The 18,432-nt window shown below is 42.8% G+C and overlaps 1 protein-coding gene across 1 annotated transcript in view; it reads right to left on the minus strand.

Moving 5' to 3' along the window:
• LOC129704123 (ectonucleoside triphosphate diphosphohydrolase 4-like) overlaps positions 1–18,395 on the minus strand; it is a 42,763-nt gene extending 24,368 nt beyond the window's left edge. Inside the window, 3 exon segments of the mRNA XM_055647026.1 lie at positions 12,945–13,124; positions 16,216–16,383; positions 18,330–18,395. Of these exon segments, the coding sequence (XP_055503001.1) occupies positions 12,945–13,124; positions 16,216–16,223 (188 nt within the window). The 5' untranslated portion in view covers positions 16,224–16,383; positions 18,330–18,395.
• Positions 18,396–18,432: the final 37 nt, after the last annotated feature.

An 18,432-nucleotide genomic window follows, 5' to 3' on the forward strand; every position in this document is an offset into this window, starting at 1 on the left:
AACAAAGATATCAACGTACAATGATCGTAGCGTTCTTCTACTTGCTTACAGAGAGTCACCGCAAGCAACTACAGATCACTCTCCTCGGCCATGTCTGCACAGCCCCGTTTGAGGTGACATCAAAACACCACTGTGCATGTGGCACCTCATGGAACTATTTTGGAGTAAGTGAGAGGAAAGGGAAGTGAGGGAAGGAACTGCAGAAGCTGGTTTATACCGAAGATAGGCACAACGTGCAGGAGCGACTCAGCAGATCAGGCAGCATCTCTGGAAAAAAGGGAATGGGTGACGTATGGGGTTGGAATCCTTCTTCAGAAGCGAGGGTCTGATCTGACCTGCGCACTAGTGCAAAATAAAGGTATGGGTGGCGGCTTACGGCAGTTTTCAGGAGTTGGGGCAAAGTCCTGTAAATTAGTGGAGAGTGCCGAGAAAGTTTGAACTGGTAGAAGCTGAACCCAAAACAATCCTACCATCATCAGCCGTTTCTTATCTAAAGTTTGAAAATGGAAAAAAAAACATGTTTAATCTACACGTCCCGGCAATTTGATTAAAGCAATATAAATAGAATAATCTGGACTTCAAACACGGAGTGTCAGGCTGGATATGAAAAGAGCCCTTGATCGGCTGCCAGTTTCCATCAGCCTTGAAAACGAAGGTTGACAGTTCATGGGAACGATCTGGTTAACAGACTTCAGAATTAACAATCAAAAATAACGCAGATGCTGACGGCAATCATAAGATCAAGGGCAGCACTGGGAAACACTGCCAGCATTGTCTGCACTGCATTTCCATTGATGGCGAAATGCATTTTCAAAAGGGAGAATTTGACAGGGAAGAATTTGCAGGGCTGTGGAAGAAAGCTGTGGGAGTGGGATTAATTGGCTTTCAAAAATGATTCTGATGGTATAAAAGACCTAGTTCTGCGTTGTATGATTCTATGTGGCAAGATAACAACAATATTTCATCGCAGCTTGGCTACTAGTTGACATCTGTCAATTGGTGTGGCAAGCACATGTACATTAGGAGCAGGACAATGCCATTTGTCCCCTTGAGCCTAATATCCCATTCAAAAGAGATCATGGTTGAACTGCTCTACATCGGTGAGACCAAGCGCAGGCTTGGCGATCGCTTCGCCCAACACCTCCACACAGTTTGCATTAACCAACCTGATCTCCCGGTGGCCCAGCATTTCAACTCCTCCTTCCATTCCCAATCCGTCCTTTCTGTCCTGGGCCTCCTCCATGGCCAGAGTGAATCCCACCGCAAATTGGAGGAGCAGCACCTCATATTTTGCTTGGGTAGTTTACACCCCAGCGGTATGAACATTGATCTCCAATTTCAGGTAATCCTCGCCTTCACCCTCCTTCCCCTCCCTTTACCAGCTCTCCCACAGCCTACTGTCTCCGCCTCATCCTTTCTTCTTCTCTCCCCCCCCCCCCCCCCCCCCCCCCCCCCCCCCCCCCCACATCAGTCTGAAGGGACTCGACCCGAAACGTCACCTATTCCTTCGCTCCATAGATGCTGCCTCACCTGCTGAGTTTCTCCAGCATCTTTGTCTACCTATGGCTGAAGTGATTGTAACCTCAACTCCACATTCCTGCTTCTCATCAGAATTGCACGCAGTTCTGATCGTTCCATTACAGGAAGGTTGTAGAAGCTTTGGAGAGGATGCAGAAGTTCAACAAGGGCGGCACAGTGGCACAGCAGTGGAGTTGCTGCCTTACAGCGCCAGGGACCCAGGTCCAATCCTGAACTCGGGTGCTCTCTGTACGGGGAGTTTATTCTCCTTGGCCACTTTGGGGTCCTCTGGGTGCTCTTGTTTCCTAACACACTCCAAAGACGTATAGGTTTATAGGTTAATTGGCTTTGGTAATTGTAAAATTGACCCTAGTGTGTAGATATGTGTACAAGGTGATCGCTGGTCGGTTCGGACTCGGCGGATCGAAGGGCCTGTTTCCGCGCTATATTTCTAATACTAGAATGCTCTCTGGATTAGAAGATATTAGCTGTAGGTGACCAAATCAGAATCCAGAGTTTGTAGAGCTTGTCACTTGATTCAGAATCTAGTATTCCTTCCAGGATCTCCCCAAAGGTTCCATCTCCCTGATGTTTTCATAAATTTATTAGCTCATAATTGTAGGTTAATTGGCTTCTGTAAATTGTCCGTAGTGTGTAGGATAGTTCTAGTGTATGAGGTGATCACTGGTCAGCGAGGACTCGGTGGGCCAAGGAGACCGTTTCCATGCTGTATCTCTAAAATTTAAATATCTCTTTTGAACTTTCCTCCTCTCGGTTCAAAGGTAAGACCTGTGATATTTGACACATCCACCCTGGGGAAAAGATTATATCTATCCTTTCTATACCTCTGATAATATCAGGACTTCTTTGAACATCATTAAGTAAGAATAATGCATCAAACCAGTGTGCATATTTCAGTTTCATAGGACAACAGATGGTGCAATGGGCTAAGTGTTCGGCTGGCAACCTGAAGGTGGCCGGTTCGAATCCTGCTTGGAGTGTGTACTGTCGTTGTGTCCTTGGGCCAGACACTACACCTACCTTTGCCTGGGACTAGAGATGGAAATTAGGTACCGATTGGCTGCAATCTCACATATTTACATGCAAATGTTAATTAATATGCACTGTCCCTATAAACAAAACATTATTATTATTATTATTATTATTATCTCAGTCAATTCCCTGTTTAATGGGAATAATTAAATAAAAGATTCCATTAAGATTCCACTGACAGACTGGATGTCATACATGGAGACTTTATAGTTAATAGAAAAAAGAAGGATTCCGATTCGAAACATCACGTGTCTGTGCTGGAGTACAGACAACCAGCCAGCAGGTATGTGTAATTGGCGCTTTTATGTGCAAACATGATACCAAGAAGATGGTTATGGTGCGTGGTTTGTAGAATAGCTGTAGCTACAGCAAAATCAAAGGACTGTGGAAACTGTTCCTGGGCTTAAAGTGCTTAGAAAATGGGGGTTTGCAAGTACATCTCCTCTGAGGAGCACTTTGATGCACAAAATTGAGACGGCGGTGTGTAATGAGTCCCTGTCAATGCAGCCATCAAGATAACAGCTTCTGAAGGGTTTTTATTAACTAGACAAAAATTGATATTGAATATTGCTTATGGGGATAATAAGTTTAAATCTCCAAAGATTGACAGCGTTTGCATTAGTAAGTGGTGTCATCAGGTAACTAGTTGTCCGCAGCCCTTTTCCAAGAACTAAATTACTGCGCCACTTGTATCGAATTTCAACCAAAGCCTATCTTGCCTCTCTAAGTTGTTGGTTCAACGCCACGTTAATTAGTATCTGTTGCCGGCAGACTGCAAAATGAGGAGGAATTGCTTCCGATTACTCTCATTAGATCATTAGAAATTGAGTGTGTATTCACTGGTAACAGTGTTTATGCTCAACATAATTTGTTTGTGTAAGCAGAAATTTCACTTTCCTGTTGCTGCATCAGAAATTCTATACTCTTTGGTCACAAGATGTCGTTCAGTATTCAAGCAAATCACATTATGTGCAAGGAGACAGACCTTATCTGCAAATTTTCCTTCAATTTGGCCAAATTATCGCACATGAGGACTGAAGGACCGTTATACAACAAAGTGCCTAGTCCATCAGAGAACACTTAAAGAGCAAAGTAGTGTTAAGTGTGGCGTACATTAGCAAACAACCAAGAATAATCAATTCAACTGGTCATTTTGCTTCTCAGTTCAAATTTTGAAGGAGTTATAAAGGGAGCACAGCAAAAGGAAAACCTTGTAAATCCTAAAGAGACTGTTAAGGAAATTTGCAAGGGGCATTTCTCTGTTTTTAATTCTTTCAAAATGTAAAGAAAGGTTTGTCTCAGCCCTGATCCTCCAGCTTCTGCCATTAAACTTACTGTTCTTGAGTCATAGATTCATATAGATTGGAAACAGGCCCCTCAGTCCAACTTGTCTACACCAACAAACGGATCCCATCTACACTAGCCCCACCAGCCTGCGATTGGCCCATATCCTTCTAAACCTTTCCTATCCATGTACCAGCCTAAATGTTTCTTAAGCATTGCAATAATATCTGCCTCAACTAGCTTCACCGGCAACTCGTTCAATACACTCATTACCTTTGTGTAAAAAGGTTACCCCTCAGGTTCCTATTAAATCTTTATCCCTCTCACCTTAAAGCTATGTCCTCTGGTTCTTGATTTCCCCTACTTTGGGTATTTACACAATCTATTCTGCTCATGGGGTTCTGTACACCTCTATAAGATCATCCCTCAACATCCTGCGCTCCAAGGAATAAAGTTCGAGATTGCTCAACATCGTGGTAAATCTTCCCTGCACGCATTCCAGCTTAATAACATTTTCCATCTGTTACTCAACTTCTAAATATACTCGTGGAAAGTGGAGTAACTCAGCGGGTCAGTCAAAAATCTGTGGCGACGTTTCAGTTTGGCCTGCTGCCCGACCCACTCAAGATTCCAGCATCTGCAGTTCCTTGTGTTTCTAAATATATTCCCCTGTACTGTGCTATAATCATGGGCCCTGGTCACCCGTTTCATCTTTCTGAACGCTGTTTTACCACCTTCTAAAACCTGTGGCCATTTATAATACAAGCTTGGTGCATTTAGACTTTTGATATCAGCCTAATTGTTTTTCTCTCATCATTTTCGATCTTGGCAGCTGTTTTCCATGACACTGGTTCAAAGGGTGGCACAGCAGTAGAGTTGCTGCCTTACAGCACCAGAGCTTGATCCTGACTACAGGTGCTGTCTGTGCGGAGTTTGTACGTTTTCCCTGTGACCTACATGGGTTTTCTCCGGGATCTCCAGTTTCCTCCCACACTACAAAGACGTACAGGTTTGTAAGCTAATTCGCTTTAATAAAATTGCAAATTGTCCCTAGTGTAGGATAGTGTTGGTGTGTGGAGATCACTGATTGGCATGAACCCGGTGAGCCAAAGGGCCTGTTTCCACGCTATATCTCAAAACTAAACTAAACAATGTTTCCCAATTGAGAAGATCAATTGAAAGATTGTCCTCTGCTATCCATGCAGAACTCAAAAGTCTGATTACAATTTATCTAATATAACATAAATCTAATATATATCTATGATATACTCCATGTCCATTGACAACACTCTCACGACCTTGCAAAGACCAATGGGGGTAAAAATTAAAAGTATAGTTATCAATTTAACAGCGTGACCAGACTAATAGTGCATTCAGCAAGTCAGACACTCACTAAATGTGCACCAAACATTGAATGCAGATATGTTTTTTTATTTAAAAATGTAAAGAACTATTTAGAATTTAATTGGAAAGCTGGCAAATGACAGTTAAATAATGGCAATACCTCATGTCTACACTGAAGTATAATGGCGATGTTTACAGTGCAAGTCTGTTGTAAAATTTGTGGACGAGCACAGGGCTGAATGCCAACAATGTAGCCATCATGGCTTCCCCAACAGAAGCAATTACTTAATGCACAACACCAATTTCAAAAACTGCGACATTTCCCACGGCCAGAGTTCGCTCTTAAGCCAGAATTAGAAGCTCCGTCCAACAACAAACATGGTACCTTCTTAGACCAGAAGACATAGGAGCAGATTTAGGCCGTTTGACCCAACGTGTCATGGCTGATTTAGTTTTCCCTCTCCCCATTCTCCTGCCTTCTCCCTGTAACCTTTGACATCCTTATTAATCAAGAACCTATCAATCTCTGCGTAAAAAAATACCCAATGAGTTGGCCTCCACCACCCTCAAATTCCAAAACGGCGCTGGCTATGGGAGTCAAGATCAGCCCGTCAACAAAGGCTCGAGCCTCCCGACCGCGGGTGAGCAAAGGGAAGAGATTGAACTTTTTTTTCGCCTTCCATCACAATGAAGAATGTGGCAGAGTCACTGTGGCGGGTGTTCATGTTAAAATATGTTATGTGTGTTCCGTTGCTTTTTATTATATGACTGACTTGGCAAATGAAATTCCTCAAATGTTGCAAAACATACTTAGCTAATAAAGTATTATTGCGATTGAAATTGTGATTGTAAACCCGAGAAATGAGAAGAATTCCCAAACTTAACCTCTTTCACTCAAGCCGCACACAAGTCCTGAAGGATCAGAAAGCGTTCAGAATAAAGCAGCTTATTTATTTAGTAACCCATCCACCATCCTAAACATTTACTTCTTTCAATGGCACACTCTGGCTGTCGGTTATCATCTTAAAAATAAATGTAGTTACTTGCCAAAGGTTCCTTGAGTTTGATAGTAAGAATATTCTTTCCCCCCCATGGTGGAAATATCAAAGACTAGAGAGCATAGTTTGAAGATGAGAGGGGAAATGTTTAAAGGAGAAGTGCAGGGCAAATTTCTTTCTCCACTTAATCAGCAGTGGGTGCCTGGAACACGCTGCCAGGGATGGTGGTAGAGGCAGATACGATAGGCACATGGATATACAGGGAATGGAGGGAAATGGATCATGTGCAGGCAGATGAGATTGGTTTATCCTGGCATCATGTTCAGCACAGACATTGTGTGATGAAGGGCCTGTTCCTGTGCGCTCCTGTTCTATGTTCAGATTCAGCACTGACAATTACAAGGAAAAGAGCAGCAATTACTTAGATAGACACAAAGTTCTGGAGTAACTCAGCAGGCCAGGCAGCACCTCTGGAGAACGTGGATGGGTGACAATGGATGGTTACAATCCACAATCAGTCTGAAGAAGGATCCTGACCTGACATGTCTCCTATCCGTGTCCGCTGGAGATGCTGCCGGGCAGGCTGACTTACTCCAGCACTCTGTGTCTTTTTTGTTGTTGTAAACCATCATGTGCAGTTCCTTGTTTCAGCAATTACTTGGGAACACTGCCTCATATATTCCAAGACAGGTATCACTTGGGATGATACTGCATTTCCTTCTTCATCTGTGATTGAATTTCTGAAACTTGCGCAACAACTTTCTGGAAACCTTCAAAAGGATTGCAGCGATTCAAGAAGGCCCCACTATCCACCACCCCTGAAGGGCCACGGATCTTGCCTTCTTTGATGCTGTGCAACGCAACCAAAAATGATGCCAATGGTCATTCTTTCCTTACAGAACTCTCAAGATAGTGGAGCTCTTGCTGATTAATTGGGTGGGTAAACAGTTTAAGAGTGGCATGACTGTGGGGATGAATATCCACGTTGGTTTTCCCAGTCAATTTATAAATTGGCTTCAATCAGGTGAGAATGCTGCCGCCTCACATCAGAAACTTGGGGGGAATTTGCACCTTCTCCCTCTGACCTCAGGGGCTTCCTCTGGATGCTCCAGTTTCCTCCCACCGCCCAAAAAGTACTGTTTAGCCGCTGAAAATTGCCCCTTACGTGTAGGGAGTGGATGCCAAAGTGGGATGACATAGAAATAATTTGATCGGGTGATCGATGATCGGTGTGGACTTGGTGGGTCAAAGGCCTTGTTTCCGTGCTGTATCTCCAAACCAACAAGGATTGAAATAGAAAAGCTCTACTTTTTCTTTAGCTTGGGAATATTTATAATGAAAGTTTTGCTAATGGGGGAAAAAAATATAACAATTGAGAAAGTGCAATGCTGTAGCCTTGGAGAATAGCTCTGAAGTTGATAGATTGCAAATTTATTAAATAACGTACAGTAAGGGGGAAGAGGATGGGAAAGAGAGGATAAAAATCTTAAAATAGAAAAAAAAAATGAAGGCTAAAAGAAAGATGGTTATCAAAACAGTTGGGCATCAGTCATTGCTGAAAATATGAAGTAAGCATGTCCTGTACTCAAGACTGAACTGGTACTGTTTTTTCCCATAGTATGCAAGGCATGGGGCTGCCTTCAATGGGAGGAAACCATTCCCATCAAGGCAATGCAAGAAGGTCACTGTCAGATGGAGCTATAAATTGAGCTTGTACATAAACTGTCAAGAGTTGCAAAAGAAAATGAGTGGCGGAGCACAATGTGTGCAGATTGCACAAGGAAATGTTTTCGACATACTAATTCAACAGACCCAAAAATAGGTCGCTCCTTTTGCAAGAGCGGAGGAACTGATAATAGTTCATATTTAATCGTAGAGCCTCTTGATGCCTACATCTCAACTACCAGGAAAGCCTGCAAGCTCCGTGTATGCAATTCTCTGAAGAGGTCAGAGTATACTGTGACTTCCTTCGAAACTTTGGGATAAGGTTGGGGAGATTTGTTTTTAAACCCAATTTATATTCTCAAGTTTTCACAATTCTGCCCTCTAGCATGTTCACTATATTAGAATTGGTCATTTTGAAGATGGTAGGGAACAACTAATTCAATACATTAATGAGAACCAGGATTGATCTATGTAAATGTTGAACATAATTGGATATAAATATTTAACACAATTAGTTTTATCCCTTGTGTAATGAAGTGAAGGGACATGAATGTGCATTACATTATTATCTCACCAAGTGGGTTTAAATCTAACGTGTTTGTCAAATCTTCGCAAAGAATTATTAATGTCAGCTCCAGATAAAGTTATAAGATCATAAATTATAGGCGCAAAATTAGGCCATTCAGCCCATCAAGTCTACTCCGCCATTCAATCACGGCTGATCTATCTTTCCCTCTCAACCCCATAACCCCTGACACCCATACTCATCAAGAATCTGTCAATCTCCACCTTAAAAATATCCATTGACTTGGCCTCCACGGTCATCTGTGGGAATGAATTCCACAGATTCACTACCTTCTGACAAAATTAATTCCTCATCTCCTTTCTAAATGTACGTCCTTTTATTCTGAGGCTATGACATTAGATCCTAATCTCTCCCACTAGTAGAAACATCCTCTCCACACCCACTCTATCCAGGCCTTTCATTATTCAGTGAGTTTCAATGAGGTGTCCTCTCATCCTTCTACACTCGAGTACATGCCCAGTGCCATCCAACGCTCATCATATGTTAACCCACTCATTCCTGGGATAATTCTCGAAAACCTCCTCGGGACGCTCGCCAACTCTTCCTCACATGTGGGGCCCAAAACTGCTCACAATTCTCTAAATGCATTCTGACCAGTGCAGTATACCAGTGCCAGCGACTTACCACCCACCGACTAAATAAATTCCTTCTCATCTCCTTTTTAAAGGTACGTCCTTTTATTCTGAGACTGTGGCCTCCAGTCATAAAGTAATACGTGGTGCAGAATGGCAAAAGTAGCACAATTGACTCAGAAAAATCCGTCATTATCTGCTTTCAAATCATGGAACCTTCAGTAACACCACTTTGGGAACAACTTCTCTGTACAAACTGTGGCTGTTCAGATAAATAGCTAGCACCAGTGGCAGACTGGCCAGGGTGTCAGCTTGCCCGATGGCAAGTGGGCCCCTGATGAAGTGGGCCCCCTATATCAAGTGGGCCCCTGATGGTGGGCCCCCTTTGTCTCCAGGCAACCAATATTTTTAGACCCCGTCTGCCACTGGCTAGCACCATTTCTCAATAGCATGGGGCACAGTGGCACAGTGGTACAGAAGCTTCCTCACAGCGCCAAAGAACTTCGGCAAATTAGATTAGATTAGTCTAGCATCATGTTTGGCACATACATTGTGGGCTAAAGGGACTGTGTTGTACGGTTCTATGTTTTAGAGCAGTTGGATTGAGGCAGCAGGGAGCCTGGACAAGGTGGGAGCAGGCCATGGACGGAAAAGTCACATGGACTGAGCTCTGGCAGGCTGAACCACAGCGCATCAAGTTCCTGGTCCAGGCAGTGTATGATGTCCTGCCCAGCCCATCGAACCTCTTCATCTGGGGCAAAGCGGAATCTCCAGATTGCCCGCAATGCTCAGGCAAGGGGACGTTGGAGCACATCCTGAGCTGTTGCCCAAAGGCTCTTGGGCAGGGCCGGTACACATGGCGTCACGACCAGGTTCTTAAACCCATTGCAGAAGCCATCAGCATGGGAATCAGCAGCTGTAGACGAGAACGCCCCACCACCCAGATGATCACCTTCGTGAAGGCCGGAGTGCAGCTGCTAAAAATCACAGCAGCCAGGAATCAGTCAGGAATCCTGGCAAGTGCGCAGGACTGGCAGCTTTCTGTAGACCTGGTGAAACAGCTGAAGTTCCCACGGCACATTGCCACGACCACCTTGAGGCCAGATATCCTCCTGGTCTCAGAGGCGACCAAAAACATTGTCTTGTTGGAACTGACTGTGCCGTGGGAGGACCGTCTGGAGGAGGCCCACGAGAGGAAGATGGCCAAATATGATGAGCTGGTCATAGACTGCCGCAAGCAGGGCTGGAAGGCAAGGTGTATGCCCATCGAGGTTGGCTGCAGAGGTTTTTCAGGGCAATCGCTCTGCAAAGCCTTGAGTGCACTGGGCATAAACGGAGTGGCGAGGAGAAAGGCCATCAAGAACACCACAGAGGCAGCAGAGAAGGCCTCGAGATGGCTCTGGATCAGGAGAGGAGGTCCATGGGGAGGAGCGAATGCCACCTGAACACAAGTCGTGGTCTGATCAACCACGGCTGGGTCGCCTGGGTGAGGGTGTCTGATGTTGAAAGACCCGAAACACCCAATGACCCCAGGTTACATCACTGATGATGTGTTCAGGAGCATCTATCAATGTATTTGTATCAATAGATGGTTATGGTTCAAATCCCAGAGTATGGTATTCAGTGATTACAATTGAGACAGAAGAAGATAGTTGACCTCATAGATCTGGGTGAAAAATATTATAGCATCCCCCTCCAGCACCCATACATGTAAATGCAGGGGTATATTCCGACAACTGTGTGTGTAGACTCAACAAGCCCAGGACCAGCATTGCCTATAGCCCAACCTTCAATGGAAGAGTCACTGAACTCACAGGCAAACCCCACAAATTGCTGATACAAGGAGCTGCAGATGCTGATTTACAAAGAAAAGACACAGACTGCTGGAGTAACACAGCAGGTCAGGCAGCATCTCTGGAGAAGAGATGCTGCCTGACCTGCTGTTTCAGTTAAGGTTGTCACCTATCCATGTTTTCCAGAGATGTTGCTTGACCTGTTGTGTTACTCCAGCACTTTGTCTCTTTTTTCCCTCCATGCATTCATTGTTCATGGCCACTTGAGTTAAATCAACTACTCTCCAGAGAACTATCATATTGGAGGCGGTGGGGATGGGGGAATCTACTTCAGGGAGGGAAGTTACAGAAACAGGACATGTTATATTAAAAAATGTAATGAGCAAAGCTATCAACTGACCTGGAGATAGATCTTTAACTGAAGGAGAACCTTTGGTACATCAGTGGCATCATACCCAATCTTGTCTCACAAACAAAACAGTAATAGAAACTGCTAATCAAGCCAAAAGGAAACCAAGTTTGAAAGAGATTTAAGAAATCTTGACAGTTGATATATTGCTTTTGGCTCAGCCGTTTATAGAATGTCCTCCAGGAAAAAGGAATAATCCCAGCAAGTTTTGATAGCAATCGTTGATTGAATCTTCTTTGATCGGATGGTTGTCTTGTGTCACAAATGATAAAAGGCCTGATTGAGTTCCTGCAATGTGGAAGCTTTTCATGGGAATAGAACGACTAACAATGACTAAACAACTTGGCAGAAGGCTGCATCTGGGCTGTAGATAGAGCGAAATTGTTACAAATCTTCTTTGACAACTTATGGGCAGTGATCCCGAGTTACAGCCAGGATTTTAACTTCTTATACCAGATAATTTAAAATTATCTCACGCATTCTACTGCAATATCCAGATGCGATTCCAATCAAACTCATGCTGACAGGGTTTTTCTTTTTTTTTTGTTTTAACTCTTTCCATAATACATTTCTCTGCCCATATTCACTGACAATATATGTATTATTGATTGTTTACAATTATCAAAATGCTTTCTGAAATTAATTTGATTCACAATCTTTTCTTTTCATAATCTGTGAGGACAAAACAAGGATTCAATTAAAATAAACACTTAAAATTGCATCTTCGTGTTTTACTCAGGATTCCAGCAACTTCAGTTCCTTGTGTCCCTCTTAAAATTACACAGGTTAACTGATAAATGGAATTGTCCTATTATGAAATATCTATTGATACTTATGAATTAAAACTTGGGACTCTAGAATGGCACCTCTTACATATGGACTCAGTGGGTTATTCTGTACTGACCGGGGCAATTGTGCTTATGTATTGAGATAGTCTTGCTGAGCTGTATGCAAAAAAATTATTTCACTGTACCTGGTACACATGACAATAAAGAAACCATTGAACCTCTGACCCCTTTAACATTTTTCAACTCTGATAACGCAGGAAGTGGACAGAGCACACATGACAACAAGGGGAGAGAGAGTGCAATAAAATGAGCTGTCAAAGAAAGATAAAGCAGTGAAAGAATTGAAGATGTGCAGGGAAAGGCTATGGATATAATGTTTTTCATTACTACCACTAGATTTTCCACCTACAAATAGACAGAACAAATCAACAGGTCTGTAACTGCTCACATTATCTCCTGACAATGGAACCTTCTGCCCAGCCTTTTGTTCTGTGTTAAATGAATAAAGTCCAAAGATTTAGTTATACCATTACTATATTTGTTATTAAAAATGAGGCGCAACAGATAGGAGACAAAATAAAAATCAACCGTGGTACAACTAGCACACCTGCACCACATTTAGCCCCTCAGTATTTTACAGAACAATCTGTGAATGGGTTAAAAAGCTTTGTTAAAAGTTACAAATATCAAACATCTCTATTGCATTTACACTTGCCCTGCTCATCATGAAATAGTGCTGTGTGAACTCTAAAGTGGTCTTGCTTATGTTTTTCAATTGAATAATGGCACTTGTAACAACATAGCACTCCCCAGTGACTGAAATGTGAAGTGCTCACTGTATCTCGGTACATGTGACAATAATAAACCAAGACAAATTTATGACCAGTTTCTTATACAGTTGGTGTGACATTGGTGATTTCATTGTTCTACTGACCTTTCCAGCTCTTTGTCCTTGAGTTGTGGTCTCCAATGCTGATATTCCATGAAAATAAGAAGAAAGACCAAACAAAATGCCACGGTGGCACCGGCCAATGCCACCTTCTGCCTGGTCGTGAAGATTATGGGCGAGGCACTGAAGTGCCTCGATGCAGGGAGCAAACAGGAAAAACAAACTCTGAAACAAAATTAAAAAGTAATGCTTTAATTCGCTTTTAAAAGCATTAAATAAAATGACAATTAAATCCTCTTCATGTCACAATGTCAATGAGAAATGTATTGCTTTTCACGTTCAAATAATTGTAATACAGACAACACAATAGACACTTTTTGGACACAAGCTCCCACCAGTGAAACCCAATCAGTTTTTTCAGCTGCTGTTGGCAAATAAATGATCAGAATACAAAGAGAACTTGCCTATTTTCCATAGAATAGTGTTGCTGATTTTTACTTATTATCTAGGAAAGAAGGAAAATACAATCCTTATTCCATGTTGCAAGTGAAACACTCCATCTCAAGCTGTGCACCATTCCTAATGGGACTGCATGCAAGTGCTTACTTGGGTTAAGTGCTTGTCTCTGGGGTGGGACATGAATATACTGCTTTCCGATTTAGAGCATTTACTAGCTGAAGCATTGATAAATTCAAATAGATAATCTGATAACATTTATTTTTTGGAAGCATTCAGATCCGTTTACAAGCATGCCGCTTACAATTGGACAATACAACCAAATCTCAAGACTCTTAATTCTTAAACAAACAATTCATTAAGGAAAGACACAAAATGCTTGAGCAACTCAGCGAGTCAGGCAGCATCCCTGGAGAACATGGATGGGTGACGTTTCTGGTTGGGACCCTTCTTCAGAACCCGAGGCGATTTTCAGTGGAGCAGTCAAAATACAGAAACAAGGAAATGCAGATGTTGGTTTGCCAAGGAATTGAGAAGATTTCACAGTAGAGCCATCAAAATGTAGAAACAATGAACTGCAGGTGCTGGTTTACCAAAGAATTACCTGGTGTAGCATTTATTAACATTTGTGTTGTATGTTTACTTTTTTTAGCATTGGCAATCTTTTGGATGGTAGTTCCCTGAGATATATCACAGCAGCATCATTTTGAGCAGAGTTTATTCCTGCTCTCTCAGTCTTCATGACTCACCCTCAAAGACAATCATGCTCCAACTTTCTTCAATACAGAAAAGCGAAGTATTATTGTTAGCATAATGATGTCTGCCAGAATCATACAAGAGCCTGCACTGTGAAGAAAGTTCTCAATTATATTTTAGACTTTAGAGATACAGCATGAAAGCAGGGCCTCCGGCCCTCCAAATCAAGCGCCAAACAGCAATCACCCCTAGTATGCTCACTAACATTATCCTACAACCTAGGGACAATTTTACTGATGCTAATTAACCTACAAACCTGTACGTCTTTGGAATAATTATAATATAATATAATAATCTTATTTATATAGCACATTTTTAGTCAACTTGCATTGACCCCAAAGTCCTTCACATAATTATATTACATTTACACACAGGCAAAGGTCGGTGAAGTGTCTTGCCCCAAGGACACAACAACAGTATGCACTCCAAGCGGGATTCGAACCGGTTACCTTCCGGTCGCCAGCCGAACACTTAGCCCATTGTGCCATCGGTCGTCCCATGTGGGAGGTAACTGGAGCATCCGGAAAAAATTCACATGATCACAAGGAAAACGTACAAATACCATACAGATAGCACCCGTAGTCAGGATCAAACCCGGATTGCTGGCACTGTAAGGTAGCAACTGTACCATTACGCAACTGTGCCGCCCTGATAGCAAAACCAGGAAACATTTCCAATTTTCCAGCTTTATGGGTGTCAGTCTATAAACCCAGCACTTGGATTATTTTCACAGCCTTGGACTCTTTTGAATGAATTAATAAGTTTATTGGTCAAGTATTCACATAGAAGGAATTTGCCTTGGTGTTCCACCCGCAAGCGACAACGTGACATACAGTGACAGTTAACTTTAATTATTGTAAAGTAATGAATGTAGGAGATAGTCCAATGACACATATTGATAAAAACGGCTGGATACATTAGGATCCCACACGGATTGTATCAGCTGTTTATTTCTAGCCAGGAAGATGGACCCACTGAAATCGACGAGCATGACTTTAGAAATAAACAGGTTACAGTATTGCAGTGCACCATTTACTGTTCTATTGCATCACCCATTCCATTTGTGAAAATGTAAAACCAGCTATTCATTTTGGTTCAAAATATTTCTTCACACCTACACATTTCCCCTTCTTTACATCAGTTAATCAGCATGTCAACAAGTCACTGAGAATCAGAGATCGTGGGTCCCAAATATGTGTTGGCATTGAAAATGAAAGACTTTTGTTCTTTCACAAACTAAGTTAGAATTTTAATTCCTGAATGATGAGTCATACAGCATGGAAACAGGTCTTTTAGACCAACCTATCCAACCTGACCATCTAAGCTAGTCTCATTTACCAGTGTTTGGCCCATATCCCTCTAAATCTTTCTTATCCATATATCTGTCCAAGTGTCTTTTAAATGCTGTGGTAGTTTCTGCCTCAACTACCTCCTCTGGCAGCTAATTCAATTTACCGACCATCCTCTGATTGAAAAAGTTGCCCCTCATGTTCCTCTTAAAGCTTACCCATCTTACCCAATCTTACCCAAGAACAAGAACCAAGAATTTCACCACAAACAATATCCTCTTGTTTTTGATTCCCTTACACTGGGTAAAAGACTGTTCATTCTCCCTTTCTATTCCCCTTGTGATTTTATACACCAAGTGCAAGTGACTTTGGATTGAGTGAAAAAGGCAAACAATATATTGAACTTCAGTTGTCAATTCTGGTTGGCCTCAGGATCATTAATAAACTGCAGTACTGAAAGATCTGGATGCTACACAGCTTCTTCCCACAGGCAATAAGACTGGTTAACAGACTGTTTCCCCTCCCCATATATCGTACACCAACACATTTAACCTCTCCCATACTTTGACAGCTAGGCACCTGTCAAAGCAAAGCCACTGTCGGTCTGAATGTCTGTTTTTATCTTAATTTTTAGGCCTATTTTTTAGATATGGTAATTAAAATTTTTTAAAGCTCTATGTATTTATTCTGTTTTTTTTAACTGCACTGATGGGAACTGATCGAGAAACAGTTTTTTCGTTTCATCTGTGTATGCAAGTACTCAGTTAAAATGACATTAAAGTAAATACTGAATACTGAAGTATTTTGCTACTTACCTCGCCATATGGTAAAGACACAACTGGTAGAGAGGAGGGACTTGACCACGCAGCTTCTGCACTACGCTCTGAGCAAGTGAACGTCACATCTCGAGTCGAAAGGTACACATTGCTGAAAGTGTGACTCAGGGCCGCCTGCTTTTGATATCGACAACTCTGTGCTTAGCTCTTTAGCAGAGGGAGAAAAACATACAGAGAGTGAAAAATTTGGAAGGTAGTAGAATATTACCAACAGATCATGTTGAATATCCTGCAAAAAAATACTAATGCACTGAAAAGTGGCACCTGATTTTTCCCACATTATTCCTTTCCTCCCAATATCTTTTTCAGATTAGTGTGGTGATTTGCTATTAAGTGACTAACATATACGAATGACCATTTCCCAACATCTTAAAGCCCTCAATCTACTCTCTCCAACCCCACCCCCCTCCAACAAGAAATAAAAGCCAGTAGCTTTAAGCTCATTATTGTCACATGTACCTAGATACAGTGAAAAGCTTTGTCTTGCGTGCTATCCAAAGTAATCAGATAATGCTATATACACACACCATATAATCAATATCATAAAGCAAATTATATCTGTATTATATGTATCCTCCAATGGCCTTCCTTTTTTCTATTATCAAACTTGAGCCACAATTCGATAATAGTGACACAATTTTTGAATGTGAAAACAGTGCTCCCTGAAATGGGAGACTAGATAGAGCCATGGAAATGGAAATTAAACAAATGCTGTGCGCGTAAACACGACAATCTACAATTAAGTTTTGTAAAACGAGCAAAATAGGTTGATGACAATACAGTATTATTTACATGTTGAACGTTGTTTGGATGACATTAAAGTATTGATCTGTTTCCAGATCTTTATGATTGTAACTGTGACTGTTTCCATCCCTCCTCCCTCCCTATCCACTCATCGATCCAGCCCTTCATTATGCTGTAACCAGTCATACTCCTTTCTATTACACCTTTCAACCTAACCCAACCATCCACATCTGCTGTTCCCTATTTCATCTTAACCTCTTGCCCCCTCAAAACACTAATCTCCCATCTCTCCTGCACATCAAATCTCTCTCTAACCATCTACCCCAAAATGAACCCTTCCATCCCATCCGTCACTTCCTCCTCCCCAACAATAATCACAAACTAATGCGCCTCTTTATTAAATAACTTCCTCATTGACCACCACCTCATTTTACCAACACATCCACTTTTCTCTTTTCCCTCACATACCCTTTCCTACCTCCACAGTCAGGAGCTACACTCACGAATTATCTAATTGTCTCCCATTCCAGTTCCCCAACTTTGACCTTCCTCATCCTCCCTGCACATTCCCCATCCTTCCTCGACAATTTGTCTTCCCAGATCCTGCCTCTTTCCCCATCCACTGTGGATCCTACCTCTTTTTCACAAATTCCCTCTCCCACTATCCATATCCTTGACCTGCCCACTCCATTCCCCTACCTGTCTCTGACCCCCACCCTCCATTCTTCCCCAACCTGAACACGCCCCTCTGAAGGAGAGTTCCAATCTGAAAGAGTCACCTATCCATGTTCTCCTGGGATGCTGCCTGAACCAGCATCTGCAGTTTTTTGTTATCATATTCCTCACTCTATGCCCTAAAAATCCTTCTCTATACTTGCCCTGACTGTTCCAAATCCCATCTAAATTCATCCTACTACCCCCACCCTGCTCCCCTGTATAACCACAGCTCTGACCCCTCTTCCTAACTCTGTTCCAACACCCTTCCAACCCTAACCATTAAAACTCGCCCGATATTCATCTCTCCCCCTCCCTGCGATCTTCCCTCTGAGCCCCCCACAAACCTGGCCCCCTCCCACCCTCACTTCGCCCCTCTCCCACCTCTGACTACCCGCTCCCCCCCTCAACCTACTCTTCTTCCAACCCTTCTCCCTTATAACTCTCTCACCTCGCCCCTTCCCTCACACACTACCCTCACCATCCCCTCACTCACTCCCCTCACCCTCACTCTTACACACTCCCCTCACCCCTTCCCTCCTTTTTAACCCCCTTACTTTACTCGCCCTCCCCTCTCCCTTACCCTTACCCTTCTCCACCCCCACGGCGCCCTCTCCCAACCCCTCTCCCCTCACCTGCCCATCCTGCGGCCCCGGGCCTCGACAGGCCCATTCGCCGAACGGCAGCCACGTAACCAGGGTGACAGCTCAGCCGCTGTCACAAAGTGCCGCGAATCCC

This window comes from Leucoraja erinacea, chromosome 15, assembly GCF_028641065.1.
Source record: "Leucoraja erinacea ecotype New England chromosome 15, Leri_hhj_1, whole genome shotgun sequence".
NCBI classification, from domain to species: domain Eukaryota; kingdom Metazoa; phylum Chordata; class Chondrichthyes; order Rajiformes; family Rajidae; genus Leucoraja; species Leucoraja erinaceus.